Source organism: Leguminivora glycinivorella, chromosome 8, assembly GCF_023078275.1.
Source record: "Leguminivora glycinivorella isolate SPB_JAAS2020 chromosome 8, LegGlyc_1.1, whole genome shotgun sequence".
Taxonomy (NCBI): domain Eukaryota; kingdom Metazoa; phylum Arthropoda; class Insecta; order Lepidoptera; family Tortricidae; genus Leguminivora; species Leguminivora glycinivorella.
The window spans coordinates 15,531,390-15,551,050 of record NC_062978.1 but is presented as its reverse complement, the minus strand read 5'-3'; the positions used below and the strand labels follow the sequence as shown (position 1 = coordinate 15,551,050).

General features: G+C 38.9%; 1 protein-coding gene across 2 annotated transcripts in view; it reads left to right on the top strand.

Annotated features, from left to right (window-relative positions):
- The window catches only part of LOC125228543 (protein O-mannosyl-transferase Tmtc3), a 218,580-nt gene that overhangs the window by 193,664 nt on the left and 5,255 nt on the right, over nt 1-19,661 (top strand). For both annotated transcript variants that reach the window (XM_048133145.1, XM_048133146.1), the window contains exons 3-9: nt 3,742-3,823; nt 12,935-13,034; nt 16,164-16,279; nt 16,745-16,962; nt 17,554-17,758; nt 18,621-18,884; nt 19,143-19,628. In XM_048133145.1, coding sequence (XP_047989102.1) covers nt 3,742-3,823; nt 12,935-13,034; nt 16,164-16,279; nt 16,745-16,962; nt 17,554-17,758; nt 18,621-18,884; nt 19,143-19,628 — 1,471 coding nt within the window. The remainder of the gene's footprint in view (nt 1-3,741; nt 3,824-12,934; nt 13,035-16,163; nt 16,280-16,744; nt 16,963-17,553; nt 17,759-18,620; nt 18,885-19,142; nt 19,629-19,661) is intronic.

Here is a 19,661-nt window from a genome sequence, read left to right as displayed (position 1 = left end):
CCTATGTCATCTAGAACAGATAACGTACTGAGTTTAGATATTTATTTTTTCCGAATCCGGTAGTTAATAAAAAGTCCGGACCGATTACCGAATCCTCCGGTCCTTATTGCAATACATCGAACCTCGATGCTACTCTTAACGTTTTAGTTCGGCGGGCATAGTCGGCCGCCACTCCGCAAACTTCTATTTTTATCTAAAACACGAACGTTCTGTGTTTAGGTGTATTTTTAATTTTACCGGACCCGGTATGTAAAAAGTTCCGGATCCGGCCGGATTACCGGACCTCCTGTCCGGATTGCAATCCCTACGAGTCCCGATGCTGCTCTCAATTAGTTAGTGTTTCAGTTCGGCCGGCCACGCCCGCCGTGTCGCCACTCCGCAAACTTGCCCAATTATTGTCAGTGGACGTCGTAAACGCCCTCACACTAGTGTACCTACCGTACTGCGATCCTTCCTATAATATGAACGTGAAACTTTTAATTATTACTGCGCTAACGAACGGTGCGACTGTAGGTAATGGTGTATGTTGGAACATGACATAATTTATATTTTAGTGTACAATATCATTGCGTCGCTTAATAATATTTAGGATTGTCAGATTTTTTATTTTGATATTAAGAAAAGGTATATAAGATTGATATTTCCTTAGAGGGTAGAATAGGTTTTTCGGCCCTTTGATCATTTATCTTTCTAAAATATTTATATGCTGAAAATTATACCTAATTTATATTTCGACATCAAAGCAAAACAAATTGATAAAAATCACTTCACGGAAAAAGTAACTTTCATTTAACATGATTAGACAACATTTTCATCGAAAATAGAATTATACAACAGAACTCAAAGTAGATGCCTGACACAAATACACGTTGAAGTAATTATAACTTTACAAAATAGAAGAGGAAATTTGTTTAAGTATGAAGGAAGACGTATTCTGAGTGGCGTTACAAACTTTGCCATTAAGATGTTATAAGTTGGGTACCGATCGAGCATAATAATGTGCTTAAGTTATTATTCAAAGAAACCGCCAATTCTAGCCGCTATCTGTGCATTCATCCGTATTGAAGAGCTAACTCGGGCTTAGTTCTAAGTGCAGTTGAATCTAGTTCTACCACAGAATATTCTACGCAAGTGAAAATTCATATTCGTACCAATATTACTAAAGAGAAAGTATGTCTTTCCGCTATGTCTGTGTGTTATCTCTTCGCGCTTAATCCGCTAAAGCGAATTACATAGTTTGAAATAGGATAGAAATGGGTTTTACCTCTTCCACCCCGAAACTGAGTTAAGTAATTTGATGTAAACTTTTGAAATTAAATTATTGCTTTTAATTTTCTATCAGGCGCTACAAAAATTATTTTTAAATAATAGTGTAGTTCAGAAGCTAGCATTTAAAATGCTATGCTAACTCCGACATAAATTCATATATTAAAAACTAATCATTCGCATAACAGGGTACTCGGGGAACGTGTGAGTAAATGAAGTCGCAAACTTTGTACATTAGCGTCGACCTCGCCGCATCCAACCCACTTCAATGGCACACTTTTTACAACAGAAATTTTATGCGTGTAGTTGTCTACTTACACAGAGCTGTAATCTCTGTTTCCACAAACTGAGTAGGTTTTATTATTAGTATTCTATGTAGTTCCCTGGTGTAAACGCCTGACGTATGTTTGAGAAGCAATGAAAATGGTTCATAACTACAACAATGTCAATTACCTACTACCGGTATAATCGGTAAAGGAAAATGCAGCGCCGGCCCGCGCACTTGATCAGGGTAGAGCAAGACATAGTTTTGGCGCCCTTATTGTTAAAAATTTAATATCAATGACGGAGTCCTTATAGTATCGCTATGTCCGTCTGTCACGTTACAGCCATTTGACTAATATGTAACTAAAAGATAGCATAGGGTCATATACTAGAGAGAAATAATAAACGCGAGCAAAGTGAGCGCGAAATTTTTTTAAATTTCAATAATTTGACAGAGGGATTTTATATACCTACTTAAACCCAAATGCAGATTTTTAATAGCTGAATTCGCTCCTGGCCCCTCTCGCCATTTCGAACTCTGTGTGCACCCACGCAATATAAAAACTTTTTGATTTGGATTTTTCCACATTTACGATTTTGGCGCCCCCTCACCATCTGGCACCTATAGCGGCCGCTCCACTCGCTCTACCCTTAATCCGGCCCTGAAAATGACATAGGTACGAAGTGAAAACTGAACTGAAAATGACATTATAGACTGGCCAAAAAGAGTAGAAATTAAAAAGTGGCAACATCGCAGTGTCGTCCTGTTTTCTCACACATATTACTTTGAATTAGAGATGGGCCGTATATTCGGTAAATATTCGGTATTCGGCATATTCGGCAAGTTTTTCAATGTTCGTATTCGGCCGAATAATTCGGTTGCATTGCCGAATATTTACCGAATAAACAAAGTAAATAATGAAGATCTTACGTATTCCATTGGATAATAAGCTCCTATATTAGTAGCTTTCTAAGGAACTACTAAAAAGACATACCTACCTATACTTATGCGTCAAACTATTAATACAATTGTTTTGTAAAAAAGTAAAAAAAACCGTAGTTTAAAAGTTGAGAAGAGTTCAGAGTTGTTTTAATTAAGTTTTAGTTATCCACTAAATCATAAGTACATAGTTGTCGTAACATATGTAACCATTATCAATCATTTAACAGTTTTAGTCTTAACATTCGCTTTAAAAATATGGCGTAACCGAATATTAAGCCGAATGTTCGGTTCGGTAAGAGCTGAACCGAATTCGGCAAAGTCCATATTCGGCCCATCTCTACTTTGAATCGACATGTGTGAAAAAACGGGACACTACGTGTTGCCACTTTTTAATTCTGCTCTTTTTGGTCAGACTGTAATTAGGCAACATCCCTGACAATTTTCTTTTCCGTTTGATATTATTGTCGCCATTTAAACATGTAAATAAATAAGTTCATGTAAATAATGTTTATTAAAACATTAAATCCGTCACCTAATAAAATGGGAAGTAGGTACCTACGTTGACCTTGGCCTTCTGCTACAAGACGAATCGAACAACATTTCATTATTTATAAAGTTGGCCTACTCAACTACTACCTAGCCTAATAATTAATTCTGATTCATATTTTATACATAGAAATTATTAATGTTATAGCTAAAACATTTTCGAAGGTCACATTCCAAGGTCACCTTTAAAGTAAAATCACTATGTAGCTGAACTTTTAACCCTCAATAAAAGAAATAGGTACTTAAAGCTTTTGAATTCTTAAGGAACCCACAGATTGTAAGTTCGACAGAAGATATATCCTTTATATTCGGCATACTTATTAAAGCCTGACCAGAAATGACTGTTGTCAAGAGGGCGCTGTTATTCTGATGTTCGGTGACAGTTCAGTATAGTATGAAGAAAATAGCTTCAATGAAATTCCGCAACATGGCGCTTCAAGTCAGGCGTTTTTGCGATTAATTGACAGTATTGGTAAAATCTGTCAGCGCTTTAAGTTAAGATAGAATCCCGCCCGAACTAGGCAGCAACCACTTTGCAGCCGAATAAGTAAATTTTATACCTATTTAGATCTAAAAGCTTCCGTTGACTAATTGTAATAGGATCCACAAATTCCACAAAGTTCAGAACAAAACCAGTGTCGGAACACTGCTCGATCATTTTGACTTTAAGCCAAACTGCTCAGTGTCATTATTCAGCCAGTGACCCAGTTATGTTGTTGCAGAGTGTGCGCGATGTTCCTGCCGGAGTTCGCAAGTTTCGTGGCCGCCATGCTGTTTGCCGTGCACCCGATACACACCGAGGCGGTAAGTACACGGTTTGCATACTTAGTAAAAACTGACCGGATTTATGGGGCGTCTTTGCCAAATGTGAAATTGAATGCGGTGGTGAATTGTTTATATGAAATAGGGCTTCATACCAAAGACCGTCTATCGAGTTCTATTTATTCGAGTGTAATTAGGTAATGCCCATATAACCATAATCGGTCGCCGTTCCTACGCAAATCGTCCTATTTTGTGTACACACAGGTCTTCGGGTCTCAATGCTTAGTCGCAGTAGGTACGGTCGACGTTTAGTCGAGGCGACCCAAATGGGGACGATTGGTAACAGGCACAAATGGTCACAGAAGTGACAGAAGTGTGCACTACGCGTTGCATTTGTAATATAATATGGGCTAATTACCATGGCCAATTAAATTGCTCGAGTGATTTCATAAAATAAGTCTAAATTTATCAACGCGCCATCAATTTACCTCAGTTTAACCAGTAATAATATTATTGACTACTCGGTGTTTGCGTAGTTTGGTGAAGTTTTAGTGCTCCGGTGCATATACTATACTGAAATAATAAAAATATTGCCTAGAAAACCAATAAAGTTGTTAAAATATGGATTAAGACTCGGTAATATTCCATGTAAAAAACAGTCGCCAAACGGTCACCAAACGGTCAACAAATGGTCGCAAAATGGTCGCAGCGTACACGCGTGACCGAAAGCAGTGAATATATATTTATTGGATTTGAAAATGGCTTCTTGTATTCATTTTTTTCAGGTATCCTCAAACTTTATAAACAATTAAATATGCCGTCGTACTCAGTTGTCCTCACTAAAGAAGATTAAAAAAAAATTGTAACGTGCGTACTGAGCTGCTGGGTTGTAACTTGTAAAGGATCGGGGATCATATTATTATGGTCTTTATAGAGCAACTAGTATTTTGCGGCATTTCACAATTGACACTTGTTGAAGTAGTCGTCATTAATATTACTATCAACATTAATTTCAGCGATCTGTACTTCTTTTGTCAAGATTTTTGTAGAGATAAGTGTTCACAAATTTGTAATGTTAAAGAGACATAAATAAAACGTAGTAGAGTAAATAATGTGTTTTTTTTTTGTAACCCAAACAAAATACTTGTAGATACGAGTGCGGAAAAGAGGAAAATCGATACGAGTAGCGATAAATTAATACACGAACGAAGGGAGTGTTTTAAATCGACACGAGTTGTGAATGTCCTTTTCGCACGAGTATCGTACGACGATTTTCAGTACCTAAATCAAAGCTAAGAGTTTCGACCAGACAAGAAATGAATCATTGCTTGATTTGCTCGCACTACTGCGTTAAAAAAAAAGCAGCATCTGTACTGAAAAAAACTATCATTGCGCAACAGAAATTCTATTAATATCACAGTAAATACTCCATTTCATTTTATACCTACTTTTATTGTGTAAAGCAATACTACACATCATTTTTATCAATAAGAATTAAAAATTGTATATTTAATACATTAAGTAACTACATATAAAGTGCTTATCTATTTGTATAATCATTCTGCACTTTTCTTAACTTTCCCACATTTCTATAAAATGTCGAAGACTGCTTAAATGGTCGTCGTTGTTTATTATTATTTAATTCGCTCATATTTAAATGATTCAAAGCAACCAGTCCACAACTTCACAAGACAGTTTGAGAAACCTTCGTATTTCAGATTGTCATTTGCGGTTACAGCGGTTACCAGTTCGGTAATCAGACCTACACATATGTGTACAAATTCTGTCAATGTCACTGTCAGAAACCGTTCTGACAGTGACAATGACAGCCACAAATTCGTCCACTTGTGTTACCGTTATGTGTGCATACGTCGATTAATAAAGTGTCGTTAAAAATCGTTCTGACAGTGACATTGACAGCCACAGATTCGTACACATTTTGTTACCGTAACAAGTGCACACGTCGACTACATTTTGTTATTGTATCAATACGGTCGCATTGTTTGCACGACGTTACCACGCGTTATGTCACATTTGACAGTTAGTTACTGATTTGAAGATTTTGCGACCGAAATGGTTGTATGGGTGGGGTCTATCGTGTATGAATTTGCCACTAGAGGCGCTGTTGTTCGCGTGAGGTCCAAAAAACTACTACTACTGGTTTTAGTGGGCTTCGTGATAAAAATGATTAAAAATGAATGTGAACGCTTTGAGAACGGAATTAAGAAAAAGAGGGGCAAAAATATGATGTTACCTAAGTTATTTATAATTAATAATCGAGATATTATTTATAATTAATTAATGAGATTCAAATCTTTGTTTCGGCTCCGATCTCATAAGGCGCCTTTAACTTTGACGGCTATATCCTAGACCTTACCTCTACTCAACAGTGGCGCCAACTGGTGAGCAAAAAGACGATAGTCCCCATTACGCAGCAATCGTATAGGTCTAGTTACTGTAGGTCAGTGGCGGGCAAAGTACGGCCCGCGAAAGGCTTTTATGTGGCCCGCCACCGGTCCTTTAAAATACTGTGTGATATGGCCAGCACTATAGTAAAAATGCGTTTTTGGTGTCTCTAAAATTCCTTCAATTTTTGGCCGGCAACGAAAAAAGTTTGCCCACCACTGCTGTAGGTGTTATTGTGTAGGATGTCACTGCGACAGTGGTACTGCTGCATTGTCGTTGGCGTTACTGTCAACCTCTTCGATAAAGTGAATTTTTGCGCTGCTACACACGGAATTCAAGAATGCACAATTGCACATTGCACACGCCAACATCTCTAAAATATAAAACAAATTACTTTCTGAAATTGGGCAACTGCTAGGCCGATCACGTATAGCAAGCATACTCTCGATTTTTCTTAATAGGTCCGATGAGAACTATATTCAGTAAGATATATCAATCAGGAATTATCCGAACTATGCATAAACCGGTAATTAATGTAATGACCATTGAATGTAGTTATAATTACAATAATTACTCGTTGCATTCCGTAAGTGGACAATTTGTGCATGCGTTAATGAGACAGAAGGGAGTGATCTCCACGGCCACATTTTGCACAATACCCATCTATATAATACAGGTATTTAATCATTGCGATCATTGCACGATGTATAATTCCGAGAGACAATGTACAACTGTACATACATACTCCTTACTGTCGATATAGAAATTACATACCAAATTGAGAAGCTCCGAATGTCCATCAGTTGTACTTTCATTGATTATGCAATACGTATATTATTGTGGTATGTGGTATGTATTGGTTTCCTCATGTTATGTACCGTAAAATAACAAACGTTAATTATTTTAAAACGAATCAGAGAGACTCAGGGATATAGTTAAATTACTGAAATTTTCTAGAGAAATGATAAAATGGATTCGCCATCCTGCGTGATTAGATAATATCCCTTAGAGATTTGATCTAATCTTCGTTGTGGCCATTTCCCTGTGACATGTCGATATTGTGTATAAATGTCTATTTCAATTTGAACCCACTGAAAGCCAGTAACAGCTTAATTTAACCGAGCAGCAAGAATAATAAACTTTGTTATGCTTGTATTAATAAACCTGAAACTTGAGGTAGCAACAATAGGTATGAAAGTAGCTTGCCGTTTTAATGTCAAGCGTGAAAAGGTCAGGTAATTTGACCTTAATTTGATGTTTATATATATAAGTACCAAAATGTTTACAATAAGATTTTTGTTCGTTCAATATATGATTGAGACCACCCACTAGTGATGTACAATTTCACACCCGCCCTTTATTGCTTGCTTGCAGCCGCGTTATTATTTTGGGTATTAAGCATTTCGTACAATCGGCAAAAAAGGGAGTGCCATGGCCTGGCTTGGCGCTTTGTAGGTACTCAAAAACTACCACGGCAAAACTATAAGTTGACTACGGAAACCTAAACAATTCTGATCGTACAGAACCCTTGAACCCACGCACAATTGCACGAGTCCGATTCGCTATTGGTTCATTTTTAACCGACTTCATTTAATCAAGAGTAAATCAAAAAGGTAAGAGCTATCGATGTTTGCGTGTCGAATATGTCGTTCGGTTAATACTCGTAGCGAAATTAAACGTTTTGTATCGGAAACAACGGCTGTTCGCCAATTCCCTCGTCACAATTTTAATCTCGGACGATTTTTTGCATACCACCGTTCACATCGTGACGGGCAATATTTCCCATTTCATTACCTGCGCGACTATTACCCGACATTATTTTGGAATGGTTCCAGAAATTTGCTTCGAATATTCGAAATATCATGCGAACAATACTTGGATTAAGGTTAACAATTTTTGATTTATTAACTAGCTGTAAGCTTTTATCTATTAAAAGGTTAACTCATTTTCAGTAACAATATGGATTAACAGGTAAATCGAACAAAATGAAAACGGCAGCGTAGCATACACGAAAATAACGCAATTCGATATACTTACATCCAGGGTTTGAGGGATTTTACAAAGAGAAGGACTAGGACAGTGTCGTAAATAGTTTGATGCCATGGCCTAATCCTAAGCGGAAATGAGGGGGTCACTTTGAACCCCTAGATGCACCCCATTTCCCGCTCGTTGGGTACATTATATAAGTACGTGTAGGTATTATAAATTGTCATGCGTTCAGTGCCTTTACATCTAAGATACCTATAATACATACCCCTAAAGATAATTAAAGTGTGACAAAGAAAATCCATCACACAAAATTAAGTATTTATTTTAAAAAGGCAAACAATTTTATAATTAAAATACCACACTGGTGTCTGATAGCGGCCGAGAGCCTCGATTGAGAGTTCTTTATACTTATTTACTAACTAAGCTTGCAATAGCATTTAACTGAGAATTTAACTAGTAATTTTACCTTAATCAAAAATATAACACCGAAATATTGTTCTGGAATTAAAACTTTACTGAATAAAATTGTTAACGTAATCGTCAGTCGAAAAATCAACGATTGAAACAGATTAACAGATTATCATTTATCACGAGATTTCACTGGCGCCTGTCATTTTGATAAAAATTTTAATTCTCGATTGGCGTGTCCGGCAAATGATTGACTCGTTCCCAAGGGCCAAGTGTCTATTGTCGATAGAAAACTTAAATAAGTCGATAAACCGATTGTCATCTCGGCTACTGCTCCAAGTCGAGCAAACTAACGCAAATGATTGCAAGATATCGGATACTAGGCTGCAGCTAACCGCTGGTCGGCGGCATTCGTGCAGCGCTCTCGACTGACCACTTAGTGGTCAATTTCCGACGTTGTAAACCGTAACAAGTCCATTTAACCAATACTCTTATTAACTATCCAAATTATTCAATCTTACCCTTTATAGCGTCCAATCTCTTAAAGCTTATTAAAGAAGTCCCCATCAAAGTTTAATTGGCCAATTTCTTAAGTTCAGCTAATATTTCTCGCAGCATAATAACCGCAAGGGCGCTCAACCCGGCTTTTATTTTATATCGCGGCGCGACTCGATGCACTTTATGACACGTGCTGCTGCCGTTGCATTTTTATGTCCACTCTACTATAAACTTGATGATCTTTCCACTTTACTGTTGTTTTTCCAATTAGAAACACTCTTGTTTATGGGCTGTATATTTTTTAAAGGATATTTTGTTTACATTGTAAAGCAGATTTTGTGAAGCCATGAAAAGACAGTTATAGCGCGAAGTTAAGTCGCTGATGAATAAATACAAAGTCCGTTTATCTTTATGCTATTTCCCTTCATCCGAGAACCATGTTTATTTATAGATTTTAAGGCATATAAAAGTATATACTTAGCCCTAACTATGAATTTTAGTGTATATTTATGAAATAAAACTATGGAAACGGATTATATCGCGTATTTACAATTCATCCCGACGTTTCGAATACTTTACAGTATTCGTGATCAACGGGGTTCCATAGTTTTATTTCATGAGTAACTATCGCGGTAATCGAAGACAATCCATACTAATATTATAAATGGGAAAGTGTGTGTGTCTGTTTGTTTGTACGTCTTTCACGGCAAAACGGAGCGACAAATTGACGTGATTTTTTAAGTGGAAATAGTTGAAGGGATGGAGAGTTACATACTATAGGCTACTTTTTATCTCTTTCTAACGCCAGCGAAGCCGCGGGCAAATGCAAAGGCAATTATATAATTATACTTGGTTAAGTTTTAATTAGTGGTGGTAGTTATTAGTCTAATTATTGTTCAGTCTCGTTTACTGTAGTTTACTGATACATATAGATCCTTAATTACACTTTACTAGTTTAGATTTAGAACTTTAAATTACCAAACATTTTTTATGAAATGGGGTAGGCTAGACGCGAAAAATGCGCTGGAAAATATAGCAAGTGCCAAAAGTTTGACTGGCGGTCAAAACAACGCCGTTAGCCAAAGTTACGGCGCTGCACGGTTTTCGAACTCTCTAAGCCCTGATTAGACTAACTTTACCGAAAATTCAACTTGCATTTTACGATAACTGGCGAGCGATTAAGCTAACCAACAAGTTTCCAGCCATTAAGGCAAAATAGCGATGCTTTCGTTCGCTGTAAATCACAGATTTAGTATAGATATCACAATAAGCCATTCACATCGTGCGGAGCTTGCGAACAAAATAAATCGCTTATAGATTTTCTCTGCGCTTAAATGGCTGGAACGTTCACTCTGTTATAGCGCAAGTAATTGATACAGTTCGATACCTCTGTGCCCGGGCGCTCGCACTATCTCCAATACGATACTTGAATGTAACGTAGCGTAGCGGTGTGAGCGGTCGTGTCTGTCTCAAGGGAACACTAATATTATGTATCTGTATTCCCCAATTTACTTCCAACAAAATGTTATCTATTTCGGAATGGATTCAAATATATTAAACCACAAATTTCTTATTACGTCCGAGTAAACTGTTGTATTTGAATGCACTTGTATCGAGCATGTTTGGCGTTTAGCCATTTTATTACAAATCTCGGAACAAATCTTTAGCAGACTGCAAAATGTCATCATGGCAAAGAGATAGAGATTTATTGGAAACGTTTCCAGAATGTATTCCTCGACGTTTATGAAAAGGATTGGAACTGTATTTAATTTTTTCCCAGAACTTCAGTCCAAATAAATAGTCGGTAGCTTTAAAATCTGGACAATCACTTTATAACATGAAGTATCGTAATAACAAACATTGTAATTGAACAAATCTTAGGGGGTTTCCTTTTTTAACCCCCGACGCAAAAACGACGGGGTGTTATAAGTTTGACGTGTCTGTCTGTCTGTTTGTCTGTCTGTGTGTGTGTCTGTCTGTGGCATCGTAGCTCCCGAACGGATGAACCGATTTAGATTTAGTTTTTTTTGTCTGAAAGCTGAGTTACTCGGGAGTGTTCTTAGCCATCTTTTATGAAAATCGGTCTACTATGTCGCGGTCGGGGTTTTTTTTTTTTTCAAATTTTAATTTTGTGGTTTGGTTATCTTATGTCAACAATATTATTATAAATGTCCCGAGGTTGCTTTATTCCTAAATACATATAAAACGTAATCCTTTTATCTATAATATTCTTGAAACCCACAGAGGACGTTCAAACGCATAACATTAAGAGCTTTATAAGATGGTCTCTCTTAATATTTGCTAGCTATTATAAAACATTTTCCAACAAAGTCACAGTGGAAAGTCTGTTGACTTTATAGAGCCCTGGCTTTGCCGCTAACTATGTTTGCTGTTTTTATAGACTTGGCGGTCACCCTTTCTTAGTTACTTTATGTGGCTGCCAATACCGTCCGGTAACTTCATTTGGAATTCCTCGTAATGGCTGAGAGTAACTATGCTTTTTTATACGTTTTTTGTTTGACGTCCTATTTTCTTTTATATTTTAAAATAATATTTAACAATGAGCTTTATGTTTTTAATACTACCTAAACAATTATCTACAACTTTACCAGTAAACCATTCCATGAAAATCTTTTATTACTGTCAATCACGTGGTTCAATGGAAAAATAATTTGTTGTGGGATTATGTTATAAAGCTACACCGAAATTAATGACAGCTTTGGTGGAACGTATGATACAAGCATTGAATATTGCATATTCCCAAATGTGGTGCATCAGCGCCTACTAGGTACGTACGAATCTCGTTGCTCGCGTCCCAGCGTGCGTAGCCGAATGGCATTTCTCCGACGCCAAACGAATACGAAACGCCGCGCCAGTTAGTCTGGCTCTGTCGCGCCAATACGCACGAGCGATAGAGATAGATATCTACTAGCGTTTCGTTTCGTGAGCGTTTCGTGAGCGTTTGTGCCATTCGGCTACCCTGAGCTGGGCGCCTTCGGCACTCAACTACGAAAACAAGTTACCACTTGTTTTCGTAGTAAAGTAGTACCCTACTTACACAATTCTCATCGTCATCTACCTTGCCTTACCCCGCATTCACCACGGCTCACGGGAACCTGGGAGCCTACTTTGACATTCTTACTCGTAGTTTTACGAAAGTGACTGCCATCTTACCTTCCAACCCGAAGGGTAACTAATCCTTATTGAGAAGCGACTGGCGAATATGAAATGACATTTCGCCACATAATAGCAGGTACAAATACAGAAGGCTCACTCCCTTTGATATTCACTCAATGCCGCCAATCTAAATTCATACCTAGATTTAACAAACGGACCGCACGCGAGTAGCCGACAGTGAATTCTATTGCGCGGTGCGAAGGTCGTCACAACTGAATGGGCCGCGAACTCGCGGCCCCCGGCATGTACTTGTAGCGCGACGATAGAATCGCGGAGTGAGCCGCCCCTGATTTCGCGATCTCCGGATTGAACGTCGCACGTTCATGCCGCTACGCCACCAGTATTGTTTTTACATTTTTAACCCCCGACGCAAACTACGACGGGGTGTTATAAGTTTTTAACCCCCGACGCAAAAACGACAGGATGTTATAAGTTTGACGTGTCTGTCTGTGTGTCTGTCTGTGGCACCGTAACTCCCGAACGGGTAAACCGATTTCGATATAGTTTTTTTTTGTTTGAAAGCTGAGTTAGTCGAAAGTGTTCTTAGCCATGTTTCATGAAAATCGGGCCAAAATGTCGCAGTCGGGGGTTTTTTAAAATTTTTAGTTTGTGGTTTGGTAAATTGGTTATTAAGTACGCAGTTCTCATATTAATTGTTTATTTTCTATTGTTCAGGTGACGGGCGTGGTGGGTCGAGCTGAGATGTTATCATCCGTGTTCTTCCTCGGAGCTCTGCTGTGCTACGCTCGGGCAGCAAGCAAGAGAAGATGTACAGGTAACACATCTTGTCCAGTCGCCGTCAGATATTATCGGAGCTGCCAAAGCTCTCAGAAATATCGGAACACGTACAGTCAACCAATTGGAACCCTAGGCCACTCTACAACCATGTCAAAATAACAAGCAGGAAGAGATTTCTTACAATCTGATTTATAACGTCACTATGACATAGTTCTGCAGTGGCCTAGGGTTCCAATTGGTTGACTATACTCTAACCTAGACAGTAGAGGTGGTGTTCCGATATGTGGGATCTTTGAGCTTTGGTAGCTCCGATATACATGATGGCTACAGTCCAAGAAACTTATTATTTTAACTAATAGTTATAATATATTAGACTTATATTGACCGGGATATAGACCGTGATTACCTTTTTGATATTTGTCGTGCTCTCGATATTTCGACGCAGTTGATCATGATCGATACTATCGATAGTTATATTAGAGGTATTCATACACTATGCTATCTCTTTTTAAATAGCACCTAGAAACAGCCCTTCCGACAATGCCGACCAGTGTGGGACGATGATATACCTATTGTACCTACGTACCTATTTGTATTTTTGCGACTTAGCGACGACCGGTCTGGCTCAGTCGGTACTGTCGGTAGTGACCCTGCCTGCTAAGCCGCGGTCCTCGCATTCCCGGTAATGGCATTTATTTGTGTGATGAGCACAGATAATTGTTTCTGAGTCATAGATGTTTTCTATGTATATAAGTGTGTATTTATCTATTTAAGTATGTATATCATCGCTTAGCACCCATAGTACAAGCTTTGCTTAGTTTGGGGCTAAGTTGATCTGTGTAAGGTGCCCCCAATATTTATATTTATTATTATTTATTATTTTACAATACAACAATAGTGACTAAATACAAGCATATGTTTATTTAGCATTTTCACTTTATGATTCCTACAACGTCAAGGCTACCCGCATTGTGCCAGTTTATTTACCTTTTAACTAAACAAATACGAATCGGGTGACAAATGACCGTTGCCATGGCAACTAATTCACCAGGGGCCGGTGTTTGCGCCATTACTCTGTTTGCCTCGGGCTAACTCGCTTACGAATCAATAAACAAAAACAACACAACGTCGAAAAAATAAAATCAAATATTAAGAAGTTGCTATTAGGTACAAAGCCTGAATGAAAAATTACCCTCGCATTTTTAAAATAGTTACTGAACTGATTAGTTAAGGGGTGCTTGGTCCCTTTCTCACATATACATAAGTCAACATGACAGATAAGGACAGCGATTTTTTGGCTAATTCAGGTTTTTAATGCGTTAATGAAAAGCGCCATTAGTAATTGATAAGATATTATTATCTATTAACACTAGAATAAGTCTTAATATAATTTAAGGTACTAACTTTGAAAATGAGTGCTTCATTTCATCGTTAAACGTAAGTTTGGCGAAAAAACTAGAAACTGTATAACTGTAATCTTTGTTTTCAATAAATTAAAAAAAAAACTAAAAGACTACATGTGGAAGGTATACAAAGTTCCCATTCCCGTAATCGTTAACGTTACTATTCTAACAATCATTTTGATCGTATTATATAGTAGGTAAACTTTAATAGTGGATAATAGGCTACTCTAGTAGTATATGATTTCTTGTGTCAAATTCGATAAGAGTCTACTCTTATCGAATTTGGCACAAGAAATGATTGTTTGACATAAGAAACCAATTTTTATAGATTTTGGGTATTAAAACGTGTATGGTGGCTACGTATTTTTGATTAAAAATGTGTGTAATATTTTTTTAACTTTCGCCACCGAAAACGCTGTCAGACGTGTAGTGACGTCATAGAACCTAACTTAACTTAATGTCGAGTCAATCACTGACATGATGAACTTTATGCCTCATAACTTAAATGTCAGAAAATTTTGAGTTCAATTCGATTTACGTCATGCGCAGACAATCTATAGATTAACGTGGCTAATGATGTTTTTGCCTAATTAAGTTAAAGTAAACTTTATAAATGTTTTTTGTGGTTTTCAAGTCGTAATAATAAAAATATGGTAGTTACGAGTACGTACAGTAGTCGGTAGACTTGGCTCACGAGATAACCGCCATGTGGGATGTTGAATCAACGATCATTGTTCCGATAGTCGTTTCAGCGAACGGTCTCATAGCGAAGAGTCTCGACCAACATCTTAAGAGACTCTCGATAGGTGGCTGGATCAAAGGCCAGATGCAGAAGGCGGTGATCTTGGACACAGCGCGGATAGTCCGACGATTCCTCTCTCTGCAGCCCTAACCACCGACAGCTTGGGCCCTGCCCCGCTGCTGGCAGCACCCTAGGTTAGGTTTTTTATAATGTGTTTATATGTTTTTTATATTGTTTTGTATGTGTTTTTGTATTTTACTTTTATATTCATTTATAAACAGCCTAACTTAAGAGGAAAGATGAATAAAGGAAATATGGTAGTATTTTTTTCGGTTAATTGGACAGTAATGAATAATCTAAAATAGACTTTAAAAAAGGGTCAAGTAGCCTATTACACAATTTGTTACACAAGCCTATTTCTGTATAAAACAGTGAAACGTATTCGTTACTCAAACGTAACTTATGGTACAGACGTAATAATAACTGCTACGCGATTATTCCCGTTTTCAGGTTAAAATTATTAGTAATAAATTAATAAGGTTTTCAACTTTTCATATTACGACTTACCTACTTCACTTTACAGCAAGGTTACCCAACCTAATCAACTATTCATTAGTAGGGCTTTATTTTTCCTTTCTAACTCACAATATTCGGATTATACGATAATCTATTTATTCTGAGATTTTGAAATACAAATTAATGCTATATTGTGGAATTCGAAAAAACAAATGCAAGCTCACACACTGTTCGAGTACATAAAAAAAGAGAATAGTGATTAAGCATTTTTAGCACAAGCGAGAGATAAAACTGAGACAGCATTTCGAGGTGCAGTATCCACACTTGATCGAATCAAGACTTATAATATCAACTACATATTTCTCACCACACATACGAGTATAAACTGCCGCTCCCTAATATCTTGCCGTCACAGGACCGAGTCTATTGGGCCTTAGGGCTAATCCGCCACTGGATAAACTCTTAAGTAGAAATAAATAAAGAGTGAAATAATGTTTAATTTCAGACTGGCGCTACGTCGCCGCGTGCGCAGTGTGTGTGGGCGTGGCCATGCTGTGCAAGGAGCAGGGCATCACCGCCACAGGCGTCTGTGTCGTCTACGAGCTTTTCGTGGCGCAAAAGGTGAGCCGTACCTCTACATTTATGTCTTCAACTGTGTCTCTCCTGCACGGTTAGCTCATGATTGCCGCGAGAGTATGTCGCCGCCAGATGGACTACCCGTCCTTATATCATTAATACAATTAGAAGAAGACGTGTGATCTATCTCGCGTCGACATACTCTCGCGGCAATAGAACCGAGCGGCGAGCTGTGCGTCGCGCGGCACGATCAAAATGTATAAAATTTATTGGACCTGTTTTAGACGACAGCGCGCAGCGAAGTCCACTTGCCGCGCAACGCGCCGCGTGCGTCTAGTTAGCGACCTTAATTGTTGAAGCTACCTAAGCAAAAATAAGTTAGATTGGCTCGTGCTGCGTCATACGAAAACTTGTTTAAACATAGAGAGTCTGTGGAAGATCCATTGTGTTCCATTCTACTATTGAAATCATTTGTACTTTTGTCTGAATGTTCTCTATTTTTTTCCTCAGCGCCGTGGGACCGGCGGGGGCAGCCGCTGGTCGTGGATGGAGGCGTGGGGCAAAGGCTCAGGCTGGGGGTACGCGTGCGGCGAGGCCGCACGACGCGTCGTCACCATTTGCTGCGCCAGCCTCGCCCTGCTGGCAGCCAGGCTGCACGTGATGGGCGCGCAGCTGCCTGTGTTCACGAGATTTGATAATCCAGCGGGGGCCACTACATCACCTGCCAGGTGAGTGGCTAAAACGGATTCACACAGGTCTGCACGTGCCAAGAAAATAATATCAAGGAACAGAGGACATTGTAGAAGCGCTAGGCTAAGCATCGCGGCGCATCATCACCGTATATGTTAGCGGCCGACTGTAGGATCCAAGAGATCATGATTTTTTAAACGTGAAAATTCTCCTATTGTGTACATACCTTGAGACGTCTGAAACAAACTAACGAACCTATACAACCTACACATTAATTTAATGTGACTACCGTCAAAACATTGTAACTGAAATTTACGGTCGGACGGATTTTACGAGCTGCCGCCGACAGCGATATTATATAGCTTCAATCATGCCCTTTAATTTTGCTGTAAACACGGATCGACATCCAGCAAAGCGCCATCGCTAAACGAATGCACTAAGTGTAAGGTCTGAGTGAACGCTCATATTCGGCGTGCAGCGGGACGGGGCGTGCGGCGTCCATGTCAAACAATGGAAGCTCATACAAGTGTCCTGAGTCGACGCTACATAGACCGCCGCACGCCTTGCCGATCGCCCCGCACCGAGTGTCCAATCAGGCCTTGCACTTACGCTTGAATTTCTTTTTCCAGGCACTTGACTTTCGCTTACCTACCAGCACTGAACGCGTGGCTCCTGGCGCTGCCCGAAGCGTTATGCTGTGACTGGACCATGGGCACGGTGGAGTTACTCCGAACTTGGCAAGACCCCAGGAATCTAGCCACCGTGACGCTATTCATCTGTTTACTGGTCGCTGGTATACACGCGTTGAGGACGCGGTGTACTGCTTTGACCATGGTTAGTAGACTTAGCAAGACTTGTTAAAAGTGCATGCTCTGCTAAGCAAACATAGTTATTGTTTTTAATGATATTTTGCAGGATCCAATGGAAGTAAAGTTACACAATGCATTCGCTTCTAAAACTTAGTTTATTTCTCCCATTTCGTTTCTACAATTGAAAGCCATTCCCGCCGCTGAATAGAATCTGAATGTGACTTACAAACAATAACAAATCATTTTTTTAAATAATTTGATATATTTCCTAGTTAAATTATATCCTTGCCGAGTAGTAATCGTCGCTATTTCAATAATTTCCGGTTCCATAACTACCTACTTTCAACAGTATCAACTACCGAAACCTGCTTTTCTGTAATAAATAGTTAACGAACAAAAGTTCCTAAATATCAAACTGGGTAATTGCGGCGCGTAATTGTAAAATGACTTCGAAAAGTTCTAAATTGTGTAAGTGATTGCTTTGTTAAATAATACCTATTTAACAAAGCAATTACAATTTACATTGAAAACTTTTAGTGACATACTTAACACAATGCTGAGATGATTAATAATATGAAATTAACTCCGTTGAACAATAAAAAAAATCTACAATACTGCTCTTCGAAGGCCGTAAAAGAGCCTACTTAAAAAAAAATTACACGCTCAAATATTTTTGCGATCTTCGTTGAATGAAAAAAGAACATGAATGTTTGTTTTCCTTTGTTTCTTTTTCCTTTGGTTAGTTAAGTTAAGCGGTGTACTCGCATTTCTTTTTTCCTGTTTATTGTAAGTTTCAATTCGTATCCACAACACAACATATAAAGATATGTTGTGTTGTGGATAAAGTTATTTATCTATCTATCTAAATCAATACATTTAAATTTCAGGGCCTAGCGCTTCTCGTACTCCCCTTCTTGCCCGCGTCCAATCTCTTCTTCCCCGTGGGATTCGTGGTGGCCGAGCGGATTCTGTACATGCCTTCAATGGGCTGGTGCCTCCTCGTGGCCCACGGCTGGCGACTGGCCGCCAAGAAATACGCCAAGACGGCGGTGGCCTCCCTCTTGTTTATACTCCTGGCTTTTAGTATCAAGACTTATATGAGGAACTGGGATTGGAAGACTGAATATTCTATTTTCGCTTCAGGGTTAAGGGTGAGTGTGAACTGAAATAATCATCATTGTATAAGAAACGTAGCCAGTTGCTCAATAGCATCCAGTGCCACCTCCTGAACCCTGATCAAATCCCGGCTTAATCAGGGTGGCGACTTAAACCTAGTATGAACCTGTGTACCTATATTTTAGACCCGAGAGTCATCATCATTTTCATGGACCTTTTGTTAAACAAATAATTCCTTTTCGGCTTCGAGATTAGGATCTTTTTTGACTAATAAAGTAAAACGAACATTCCAGGTGAACCGCAACAACGCCAAGCTGTATAACAACGTTGGCCACGCTTTAGAAGCGGACGGGAAGTACGCGGAAGCCCTGGAGTTCTTCAACACCGCCGTCAGCGTGCAGCCGGACGACGTCGGCGCACACATCAACGTCGGCCGCACGTACAACCATCTCGGCAAATACCAAGAAGCCGAGGAGGCTTATGTCAAAGCCAAGTCCTTACTCCCTAAAGCGAAACCTGGCGAGTCCTACCAGGCCAGAATAGCCCCCAATCATCTAAGCGTCTTCTTAAACCTAGCCAGCTTAATATCCAAGAATGCCACTAGACTGGAAGAGGCGGATATGCTGTACAGACAGGCGATTAGTATGAGGGCGGACTACACTAGAGCGTATATTAATAGGGGAGACATTTTAATTAAATTAAATAGGACGAAAGAGGCGCAGGAGGTGTATGAAAAAGCGCTTCTGTATGACAGCGGCAACCCGGATATTTATTACAATGTAAGTTCTACTCCTATGAATTTGTAATGATAT